At 41.9% G+C, this 12,066-nt stretch overlaps 1 protein-coding gene across 5 annotated transcripts; it reads right to left on the bottom strand.

Moving 5' to 3' along the window:
* Window positions 1-2,889: 2,889 nt before the first annotated feature.
* Window positions 2,890-9,826, bottom strand: LOC106859835 (C->U-editing enzyme APOBEC-1-like). 5 transcript variants are annotated; one of them, XM_088159183.1, is made up of 4 exons: window positions 9,594-9,826; window positions 5,762-6,162; window positions 5,092-5,207; window positions 2,890-3,972 (listed from the first exon to the last, which is right to left on the bottom strand). In XM_088159183.1, the coding sequence occupies exons 1-4, from the start codon at window positions 9,614-9,616 to the stop codon at window positions 3,964-3,966; spliced, it is 549 nt and encodes a 182-aa protein (XP_088015309.1). In that variant the 5' UTR covers window positions 9,617-9,826; the 3' UTR covers window positions 2,890-3,963. The 5 variants fall into 5 exon arrangements, with proteins under 5 accessions (XP_088015309.1, XP_014742839.2, XP_088015310.1 ...); XM_014887353.2 differs by having other exon boundaries at window positions 2,890-3,560; XM_088159184.1 differs by having other exon boundaries at window positions 5,727-6,162; window positions 9,594-9,804.
* Between the last annotated feature and the right edge of the window lie 2,240 nt (window positions 9,827-12,066).

Here is a 12,066-nt window from a genome sequence, read left to right as displayed (position 1 = left end):
ACTTCTTATGTAGTCACTTATGTTCCCTTACAGAAGCTGCCTAAGGTAAGGTAAGAGATAAATGTGGAGGTGGTTTGTGATGCTGAGCTATTGGTAACATCTGGATGTATCTCAACAACTCCAGCAAAAGGATTTCTTTTAATAACCACCACTCTCATATGCATGTGTTTTGGAGGAACATACACAGCAAAGGGTGCACAGAATGCACAGAATGGTGGACAGACACTTGCTCATGCCTCCTTTAACCACCAGGCTCCTTAGACCTTCTTGAGAATATTCCCTTTGGTGGTAGTAGAGCCATGCTGTATACATATGACCAGATTCACCAGGGAAAATAATCTAGAAGCTTCACAGTTTCCTCAGAGCATTTTACAAAGGGCCTCCAGGATGCACACGAAGTGATGGAGAGGTGGACAGAGCATCAGGGAGCTGGGTCCCTTCAGATGTCTCCCAGTAAAGAGATTGCAGCAGAACATGTCTGCAGCATGACAATTACAGAGAGGTTGTCTGCACTCCCTTTTCTCAAGCGTCTTTTAGCTTATCTGACACTCAAAACTCAAGATGTGCATCTGGTAACAAATCTGGACTGGGACAGAATCCTAGAAATGGAAATATATGGAAGAAATTAGGGAAGGTTAGAGAAGAAAAAGGAGCACAGAAGGAAAGTTAAATCAGACATCAAAGAAGATGAAAAGGGACAAGGTTTGAATCACCAAAAATCCCAATTTGCAAATCTCTGAGGATTTTACAGGTACTGAGCTTTTTATTCTCTGGCTGAATGACCTATTGGAAAGAAGTGAGAATCACCAAGTGGAAGTCTGGGAGCAAAGAGAAAGGTCAAATTTAAATGTGACAAAAGCCTGGGGCTTATGCCACAGAAGCTTAAGTCTCAGCCTCCACTTACAGGCTGCCTCCTGGACTTAATTTGAAATGGTAAATCCTGTGTTAGTTCAAGAGTTCTGCTGATGACACATTTGACAGTAAAACGAAAATCCACTGTGTGTTTACTTGGATTTAATGGAGTTTTCTCAGTAGGTATTTGTATTTTTTATGGAAAGAGAAACCACACAGAGCCTTTTGAGATTTATTCTGTGACCTCCACGTTTAAAAAAGGCTAAACCGTGTTTATGAATGAACCTACATGTATGAATTCACACTCTTAAGATACTTATGGATATTTACATATATGTGTATGCACAATAATGCAATAATGCATATGAAAACAATCTTGTAGATACACAAATACATCTCCTTGGGAGCATATTACTTTGCAACTCTGATAAGCACACCCACTCATGGCTCTTTTCTCTCTCCCCGTAGTACCTTTGCTTTCATTTCCTCTGCAGGCTGCACAGCATCACCATACTTCTTTACTGAGACTCTTGCTCACATGTGGAAACCGAAACACAGATTAAGATAACTGGTGGCATCCTGCCACTGCTGGGTGAGCTTTATGAGGCTGCCTCTGAACAGTGAAGTGGAATGGCAGCCAGTCACAAGGATGTGCAGGCAGAGCTCTGAGCCAGGCAAAGTGAAAAATAATTGGCTAGTGGGAAAGACTTACCTGTGTGCTTACTTTGCTAACAAAACAGCCTGATAATATAATTCTTTTATATTAACTGGTGAGGTTGTAGAAATCAAAGGATTGCCCAGCTCATTAAAGATACTTCATGAGGAGTCAGTGTGAAAATAAAAGTCTGCAAGTGATCATATCTGTACTTTGGAATGTTTTTCTACTCTAAGCAGTCCTTCCACAGTCTTCTCACACTACTTTCAGTAACTGAAGTTCTACATACTTATCGTTCTGATTTTGCTTCATTTCTCTGTCTTTGTTTCAATGCACATGCTTTGTCAAAGCACAAAGCAGAACAATAATTACCTCAAACCCTGTGGGGATTAGACTCCAGGCTCTGCTTGAGAGCCTGAGTCAGCCACCACACACCCAGCAGTTTTAAGTAGGAGGGGGACCACATAGCCAGGTGGACTTCACTTGAGAGAAAACAAAGCTTTTCTATAGTTTGTACCAAGCAGAGTGTTCAGAGCAGCTCTAGGAACTTTCAGCTACGAGATTTTATTTTCCAAGCACTCAGTCATTGCTCAATGACAGCAATATATGGTTAAACTCTCCCCAAAATTCACCTGGAAGACGTAGCTGTCATGGGAGGCAAAACCTCCATCAAAAGCAGAAAACATCTACCTGGATCAGGCATTACAACCATTGGACACCATCAAGGATGGAGTTAATTTTCTTCATTGCAGTCCATACTAAACATATTAGCTCCTGGGCCATCTGTGGGCACTGTGCCAGTGGAAGCCACAAGTGAGGGCAGTCAAGATAACCAATTTTTTAAGCCCTCAGCACCTCAAGAGGCATAGACCATAATAAATAATAAATAGTGTCCAGCACACAGCTAGATAAGTCCATAGGGCTCCAGGTGAGCAGCTGGGTGATGGCTCAAAAAGTTACAGTCAAGGGGTTTACATCTGTCACCACTGGGGTTCCTTGGGGCTCATTTTTACAGCCAGTGATCTTCAACGTTCTTATAAATCATCTATATGGGGGAATCAAATGTAGGAACCAAAATCAAGTAATTATTTTTAGCCAATGATACTAAACTAGGAGGATCTGTGGATTGCCTTGAGGGTAAAGAGGCCCTGCAGAGAGATCTGGATAATGAGGAGCTGAGCAGTCACCAATTGTATGAAATACTACAAGAGCAAGTGCTGGATTCTCCACTTGGGACCAGGTAATCCTGAAATTTATGTAACCCTGAAACCACTGATCAGTGATAGGAGTGATATAAATGGAATCAAGCTGCATTAGTGGATGTTCAGCTTGTACATGAGGAATAAATTCTTCACTGATGTGAGAAACGAAATCCAGTCCTCTTAAATTTTTAAGAGTTTTAATAAATGATTACAAGGCATAATCATAAAGCCATAGTTACAGCGTACACTGGGTGTGTGGCCACAGCCAGGCACACCCACTTCTTCTGTCTGCAGGTTTTTATATTGTTACAATTGTGTTACTCCCTCAGATGATTTTTCAGATTTATTTTGGGCTCCTTGACTACAATATTACTTCAGGTTTTTGCAGCATTCGCACAGTTCAGTAGTTGCTGGCAGTCTAGGGTGGTCTTCTGATGCCATTTTAAGCTTGGTACTCTTCTTTTATGGTCTTCTGCTCTTCACTTATGCTATCTTGGATATATATTTTGCAATAATAATAATATCTTAAAATACACCTTTCACAAGCCCACTTACATCTTGTGAAAGCCTTGTCTCCCCTTTTATGCTGCCCACAAGCCATTACAAATTTTACCATACTTAAAAGCAATTTGAGACTTACACTAATTATCTACAAAGTATTACAATTTTATAATTAAAACAAACGAATTATAGAGAAAGTCAACTACTACATAACTGTTTATAACATGGATGATGATTTCAGACATGTTGTTTAGTTTTAGGAAGTCCTGAGAAAAGAAGGGAGTTGGACTTGATGATCTTTTTGGATCCCTTTCAACTTGAGATATTCTTTGATTCTATAAATGAAGATCCTGAAATGGAAGAAAGAAGTATGACATTTAGATCCTCCAATAGCATTTTGAACTTGCTGTGATTTGAAACAGACATAGCTGAAGCTGTCTATTACTTGTAGTAGCCCAAGATGTTACTTTTCCACATATGCCATATAAAATGGATTTCCCAAATAACCAACGACCCACACAGCCATAGATTTCTTTCACTCTCATTCACTAAAAATAGCATTTGTCAGAAAATTCTAATACATTGAAATCAAAATGCTGAAGCACTTATATTAGTTTTGCTAGGTGTTTTTTTTTAATATAGTCCTTCCCAGCCAAGGATGTGGACTTATTCATCCAAGCAAAATCTCTTGTGGGACACAGCGACACAAACTTTCAGCACTGATGTTGAACACACTCTTCTCTCTCCTGTCTTTCACGACATCTGGCACAAAACAAAAACAAAGGTGAATTTTGGCAGGGTACAGACATTCTGTTTTGAACAGCTTTTTTCATCTCACAGAAACTATATTCTTCCAATCAGTCACAGAATTACTGAATGGAATTTAGAAGGGACTTCAATGAAGTATGCAGGGGCCCAGTAACTGGGGGTGTCAGATCACTGCAGACATTGTGAGAAAAGGGCTGAGTAGCACCATTTGGCAAACTGAAACCCATGCTCAGATCCAGGTTAAAAAGGAATCTGGTGGAGGGCTTCTGAGATGAGACTGGAGCTCCAGATAAAAATCAAGGAATTTCCCACCCTGGAACCCAAAGGAGAAAAACTGCACTCATAGTTTTTCCTTCAGAATATTGTTGCCTTTTTCAACCTAAAAATGAAACCTGAGATAATTTTAGTATAGGAGGTAATATAAAACTAGATTTTTATTTGGAGGCCTCCAGGGGAAGTTATGAAGAATGTCCACTAAAGCCTCCCCATGTGGGGTGAATATAGTTTTGATTAGTTTTAGGAAATTAGCATAATTGATAAAAAATACCAATTAGGAGGACAAATGGTAATGCAATTTCCCCCAAAGTTAAGCTCCTTCTCTGGAACTCCCCACTTGGTACTAGCTGTATTTATTTATGAAAATGTGTCTCAAAGACCTTGGGACCTTGTTCTCAACCTTGGTTCCCAGGAAGAACCAAGATAGGAGAGGTGCTTTGTATCCTCTGGGGCTTGGAGCTCTGGAATTTGTCTTGTCTTCCTGCCTAGGGAAAGGACACGGAAAAGCACTGAGCAAACTAGCTAGAATACAATAATAAGCTACAGAGCTCCAAATATATGTGCGAAGAATACAGAGAACATATAAAAGAAAAAAAGGCAAAAACCAAGATGGCATCAATATGATGAGAAAATATCTGCAGTGCCTCACTCCCAGTGAGACAGGATAGTTCCCATGATTTTAGTACATTACCTTTTACAAAAGCCTGCTGCAGTACTCTTTAAAGTCCATCTAGACCTACATGTGAACAAGGGCTTCTTTCCTGCTCTTTACAGCTCAGTTGCCCTAGACTGCAAATCATTTCACGTGATTCCCTCTGCCTCTCAGGGGGTACTGACCATAAGGATCTCTTCCAGCTTTAGACGATTCTTCTCTATCACCGACAGAAAGCTCCCCGCCGTGAAATCAAAATAGCCGTCTGTTTGTAAAAATGTATCCCAGCAGTACATATAGTCTGGAGAAACAGAAGCAAGATAATTAGCCTGAGTTTATTCAGAGACCAGAGAAGCTCACGGAACACGACTTTTTAAGCTCTTCCTTGTGTCCATATCACAGAGCCAGCTTGGCCATGGATAGGTCAGCTGATGGATGCTGTCCACTCTGTATTTGGAACCAATGCCATTCACTTGGGGCAATTTTTTTCCCTCCCTTAACTGCAGAGCAGCTCTTCAGCCAGCCTTATCCCAGCAACTGCACTTATTCCCTTAGGACAAGGGAGAGGAGAGAGACAATGGGAGACAGTCTCCCATTCCCTCAGGAGTGCCATAAGGATGGTATCTCTAAATAAAGGAGAATTTTCATACAGATCTGGTTGCTAAGGGTCCTGCCCCTCTTCTCCTACACTATTTAAACTTTTTTTTTTTTTTTTGGATGTGACTCTCATTCACTGCATGGAGATGGTTATGCCCCCAAGGAAGCTGAGTGGGACACGGGGCGTCATAGAAGCAAGCCCATACAAAAGTCACCAGCTCACCCTTCCCCAGTCCCACAAAGCATGGGAATCCTTGCCTTCCACATCCATGGCTTGAATGGTTACTCTCGGGAAGCTGGCAAGCTCCCTCAGGGCTGCGCGGTTTCCGGGATCGTGCTCGTAGTAGAGCCGTGCTACGTGGATGTGCATGTTCACATTGTGCTCCTCCTCCAGGAAATCCTGTATTATAGCACAGCAGTCCTCACAGGGACTCCAGGACAGGTACCAGGTGATGTCACAGAAACTGTAGCTTCTTGGCTCGAAGATTTGCTCCAGGAAGTACTCTTCCGCATGGTAATTGTCAGCATTGTCATTTTTGACCCAGTGCATCCAAAACCTGCCACTCCCACCCCACTGCAGCTCGCACAGCAGGTATGTCTCGTTTGGACATGTGCGGGGATCAAACTGCTGTCTCAATACCCTCCTAGATATATACATGCTGAAACAGAAGAGAAACTGGTCATAACTTTGTTTTCAGTAGTACTCCAGTACATTAAAAGGGGGACGGTGGAGGAAATTGGAGGAGAACTGAGAAGGGCAAAGCACGAGACAGCAACACAAGGAAAATGGAGAGGCAGGCACCAGGCAGGGTAAAGGAACTAAAGGAATGAAACCCTGAACCACTTATCCTCCCCTCATTAACAGCTGCATGCAGAACTTCCACTTCCTCCCCCTCCCTACACCTGTCCTCTTCCCCATCAGTGGCAGTATTTCTAAAAGCTCTCCACAATTTTTTGTGCGTCATGACAGTTTTACAAGGTTCCTATTTCAATGTAGGGAGCTGTTGTGAATTTTGCAAAAACTAATACAAAAAATAAAAGAAAGAAAACAAAAGCACTGATACGCTATGAAGCTGATATTTCTCCTTACTGGATTCTCTTGCTGTTTGTACTCTCGTAAGGATTAACACAGTCAACACCATCCAATATGAGAGAAGAAGAAAGAAGTGCTCTATGCAAAAAGATGCAACTCTCAGGATGGATATTTTCCGAGTTCAGAAAGGACCTCTAAATATTGTCAGTTAAGAACCTATACAAAAACTGCCAGTAGTCTTGATTATATCTTTTACACTCAGTAATTATGCATAATACATAAATAATGAAGTCTCTAGAGGCACTTTGTGGCCTCTGTACAATTGCCTTATATAGAGACTTATATGAGAATGCACTTCGGATGTATGTTTTTCCACATTAGAATAATTCAGAATAAATCTAGTAGACAACTGATCAGATTCTGAAGAGAGAAGCAATAAGCCTGTAAATTGTTTTATAGACTAGTACTCATTAGTAACAAAAGCCAACAAACAAAAACCCAAACCAACAAACAGAAAGCACAATAAAAAACACAAACAAAGAAACTAAAAAAGTCACACAGCTCCCCAGTCTGAACTAGGGACAAATGAAATCCTGCAGAAAAAGTAACTGTGGCATATTCTCTATCTGCAGGACTTATCACCTGTGTAAAAAAGCAACTCATTTATCCAAGTCAGTCAGAAGGCTTTGTCTTCTCACCCTGCCTTCTGCCACATCTCAGCCTCCTTCACATTAAAGTACATATGCACACAAACCAGTTCATAAACCACAGAGCGTGTCTCTTTGTCTTCTCCATGTAAACTCCATTTATATAATTCAAAGAAACCACACATGCAGATTTCTTTATCAGACTTTCTATCGAATTTATGTAAATGTAATAACAAATGTAAATGTCACCAAATGTTTAATTCTGGTACAGGAATAACTATTTTATTATATGTAATTCCTTTAGTAGGTTGTCAAAAAAAAAGACTAGGAGAGACAAAATTGAAGCACAGACTCAATTTTAATGCTTCCTCATTTGAGGTGTTAAAAGAGATGCACTTTTTCTATTCATATTATGTTATTTGGAAGTTAATGTCTATTAGCTTAAATTTCTGTAAAACTCAATTTTTAGGGAACATATATATAATATATCGTATGTTCACAGTAAACATGTAAAATATGTGACTGGTTGAAGTTCACAAAAAAAAATTCATTAAGCTCCCAATATTCAAGCCAAGTCAGTTAATCTAGTTTTCACAGAAGGTACCTCTAAGGTTTTGGAAAGCAATGTCACGACAGATTACAGAGATCTGATTTGTTCAAAGGTATCTGTAGATGTTCTCATTTGATTATAACTCACAAACAAGTTAAAACTTACGAATCTTAAACATGTCTTAAGCACCCCCTTGCCCGTATTTTGACCCCATAAAATACTGCACTCTGGACCAGCCATTGCAATGGGTCCTATGCATATTTTCAGGGACATAAAGCTATTTCTTTAGAACAATCCTGAAATACTCTAATCTTCAAGATACAAACACCTTAGGGCTGTGTTAAGCCGAGTGAAATTTGTGGAGTAATCAACTTAATGCAATATGATCAAAAGTCTGCATTCTTATAAATATTTGCTACATCTATAACTTGCTATTTTTAAACAGCAGATTAATGAAAATTTAAACAACACTACCAGAAGGACAAATGAGAAATTTTAAAACTGTGATAAAACCTTCACACACTGTAGAATATATACCGAGACAGTGTTCATCTTTCTCTTCAAGTCAGATAAAAGAATACTTAAAGTAAATTAAGAGTTTACAGATACATTGCCCAAATCCATGCAATCACCTCTTTTTTAAACTCTTTTAAAAAAATTTTTATAGTTATCACCAACTGTCCTTCCTATTCAGCATTGTTACACATGGTACCCATATACACATAGAGTATAACTCAAAAAAACCCCCAAATCACATAATAGCTATTGAGACAAAATTCATAGTTAGCAAATAATCAGAGATATCAAGAAGAAGAAAACAATATTATTTTTCTTTCTAAATTTGGTTCATCGATGTCATAGAGGTGAACTTTTAATACTTTCAGAATTTGAGAGCTGCAGGGAAACGCACTGTAAAGTGTGACCAATAATTTGAAAGGCGGATTGTACCCCAAAATGTTTAGAGGGATGTTTAGGGCAGAAAATGGCAGAAGAATGACAGCCAGCATAACTGTCTCCTAGGCTTTATTTTTTATTAATATGCAGCTGCCACATACATGTGCATTAAACCTTGACGATGTATTGACTGATTACAAAATAAGTTTTAAAACGTGTTATTTATGTATTTCCTACTGTATGGTCCCATCATCCGTAACTTGAACAGGAATGCGGTGAGATTATTTTAAAATGTACTAGTATTACAAAAATAGCTCCTAATACGAATAAAAAACTCTTATTAAAACTGTGTAATAAACTGCATCATTATAGATATTTAATAATTTACCTTTTTTCCTCTAACACTTTTATTAGAAACTTTAAAACTCTGCTCATTGCAAGATAATAATAGCAAAAACGATAATGCCTAAAAATACATGAGCATAAATTTGTCAGGTTTTTTTGGTCCCCTGGTAACGCTCTGCACAACCGAGTCACTTCTTCACCAAGCTCTGCAACAGAACCTCCCCCTGCGTGGTCTGCACACGCAGTTTTGGGTGCCTCGAAGCTGCGGAGCGAGAAGAGCAATTCCAGCTTCTCCCGCCCGAGCCCGTGCCCAGCATCCCGCACGGCTCCTGCGCTGTGCCACAGCCCGCTGTCCTCAGGGGCTTGTGGCTGCCGGGACAGCCTCCGAAACAGCGCTGGGCAACTTCCCCAGCAGGCTCAGGCCCCGGGGCAGCCCCTCGCCCACCGCAGCCACGCTGGGGACAAAGGTCCCGCTGCTGGTGGCATTGCCCTCGCCCTCCCCCAAGACTGCGCAGGCACCAAGCGTTCTGCAAAGCCAGCGATGCTCCCGGCCTGAAGCAGCAGCAACAACACAGCTGGAGCTGGGGTGCTTCTTTTTTTTTGGTCAGCAATTCCTTTTACCCTCTAAGCCCTCTCTGGTGCATGGCTTCTCCTCTCCCAGTGCTGTCGTGCTCTCTGTCCCTGCAGACGAGGCTCCGCGGCCGCCCACACACAAAGCACACCCCCAGGCTCCGCTGGCACGGCGTGATGAGACAGGAAACAGGAACTCTTTGCTTGACCACTGTTGGTGCCTCTTTAATGACGTCTCCAAACTCGCCTGCCCCCAGGACTGCTCTCTGTTCTTTCCTCCCGCCTTATCTGAGCTGCGGGGGGCCTGACACAGGTTCCCAGTTAAAAAATAAACAAACCTGTGTAGTGATTGAACCATCTCTTTGGAGTCTGCTTCTACATTTCAAATGGATGATAATGGTTCCTTGGCAGAAAAGCATGGTTTATTCTTCTGTGTAGGTCGCAGCTGTTCGGTGCAGTGTACACACCTTCCCTGAAGCACCTGGAGCTCGGCTCTGTGGAAAGCACGGTGGTTCTGCCTTGTGTGTCGCCAGATCTTTCCATGCTGTCAGCACTTTGTCAAAGATGAAGTGCTCACAAATACCACTCATGAGAGACTTCACCCACAAAGGGTCGGCAAAGCTTAATCACCTTCCCTACCAAACTCAAGCAGGGCTTCCCCTCTGGTTTTGAGCAACGCTTCCTGAACACAGGGTGCCCAGCGTCTGAAGGGGTTCTTAGATTTACTTGCTGTCTCTACTCCTCTTCCTGTTCTATTTTATTAAAACAGCTGTTCTTTAACTCATGTCTTGTCAGGCCTTTCTTACAGAGAACCACTATGTACCCTGCACCATCTCTCTTGCACATAAGTGGTCCTGGCCAGGACACTGAGATGCACACATCTTGGAATTAGACTTTGATTTGATCCTTGTGGGTCCTCTCCAACTCAGAATATTTTATGATACGGATGAGTATACAGATAAGAGTGCAAAGGGGCAAAATCCATTTATTTTGAGATTTGTAAAAAAACTTCCCATTGCAAGTCTTTATGGTCTTTTTGAGTGTTGTTATAGGAATTTCCTGTGGAAATACTTAGGAAAGATAGTACCTCCCAAGTCCCAAACAGTTCTTGCTGTTCACCTAACCACTATGCTGGAACAGCACAGTGCAGCTCAGCAACAGTGAGCTGACTTAAACCCCTTTAAAAAGGTGGCCAAGGCAAACCTGTCAAGAGTCACAATCCTAGGAAGACACTAAGGAGTAGCTGCAGTGACCATCCCCTCAGCAGCGTTCTGCTTGGGCACTAACTGCACTGTGCGTGTGGAGAGCTCAGCTGGCTCTGTGCAGAGTCTGGCTGGGTTCCTCAGCTGGAGCACAGCACTGCCTCATCAGGTCTGGAAACATTTCAAATACCTTCATGGGACACCAAGCCAAACCTAGGAAAGACTAGATGTGCCTAGAGCACTGCAGAGGCTCTGCAGGTGTGCTCCTCAGACGAGAGCACAGGGAAACAGGCAGCAGCAGGACCCAAGTGACTTCTCAGAGACCATGAAGGATCCAGCTCTGCCTCAAGGTGAGTGACGGCACACTCTGTGTGCCAGCAGCACTCCAGGAGAGCAGCTTAGCTCAGACTCAGCACTGCCTGCATGCACAGAGCCAGCCTTGGACTAGAACAGCTACAGAGCTATTTCTCCTTCCAGGAACTGGCCTTGGGGTTTTTTCCCATTACCTGGGATATCCCAAAATGCAACAAGTTGACATTATGAGGATTTCAGCTTCCATTTCTCTTTTTATGAGATGCCTGAGGAAAATTGCTGAGTCTCCTCTGAGGGACAAGGAGCTCTAGTGATTACAGGACTGACGCTGAAGCTGCTGCCAGATGTTGCCAGTTGCTGCCAGCTTGTCTAAGTCTCTTGGCTTGAGTGCTGGCTGCCTCAGAAAGCGCCTGTCTCCAGTTGGGAAGGACAAAGGGAGTGGTGTGGGCTGTTGGCTAAGCAATGTATGCCACCCTAATCCAGCAGGAAATCTTGTGTGGCTTGGAAGAGGAAGTAAAGGCATGCACAGCCAGTGTCTTCATTTTGACATGTCTGTTTGTAAATGCATTGTAAGTATCTGTGGCAGCAATGCAACCTTCTGAAAGCTGGAAAGGATCATAAATACTACCAGATAAGGTCTGCTAGGAATGCACTTCTATCATAAAAAGCAGAGCACAAATGGAAGTTCATGGTGGAAATTAATGAATTTCAAGGTTGTGATAAACTCACCTAACTTGGAATGAAAAACTTATATTAATAAGGAATGGGCCTCTTTGCATCCTGTAGATTGAAGTGTCTTACACATTTAAGATAAGATGGTGACACTCAGCTTTAATGGGCTCAGCAGAGATTTGATGGGAAATCTTCCTGCAGGATAATGTGCAAAATGAGTTCGTTTACATGATCCGTTCCAGTGACTCTGCTCTGACAGCAACAGACACGAAGTCTATGACATGGGATGAAGTCAAGACATGGGATGAGTACTTTCCTAAACTGCAAAATCTCTTTTC

This window comes from Sturnus vulgaris, chromosome 2 (genome assembly GCF_052056855.1).
Source record: "Sturnus vulgaris isolate bStuVul1 chromosome 2, bStuVul1.hap1, whole genome shotgun sequence".
Taxonomy (NCBI): Eukaryota; Metazoa; Chordata; class Aves; order Passeriformes; family Sturnidae; genus Sturnus; species Sturnus vulgaris.
The sequence above is the reverse complement of the archived record's forward strand: the minus strand, read 5'-3'. Positions and strand labels throughout refer to the sequence as shown.

Excerpts from the sequence above, each read along its gene's own strand:
- LOC106859835 (XM_014887353.2), bottom strand. The coding sequence starts at position 9,616 with ATGCACCAGAGAGGGCTTAGAGG. Across the intron at positions 6,163-9,593 it reads CACCAGAGAGGGCTTAGAGG|CATGTATATATCTAGGAGGG; the intron begins GTAAAAGGAATT and ends CTTCTGTTTCAG. Across the intron at positions 5,208-5,761 it reads TCAAGCCATGGATGTGGAAG|ACTATATGTACTGCTGGGAT; the intron begins GCAAGGATTCCC and ends CTGTTTCTCCAG.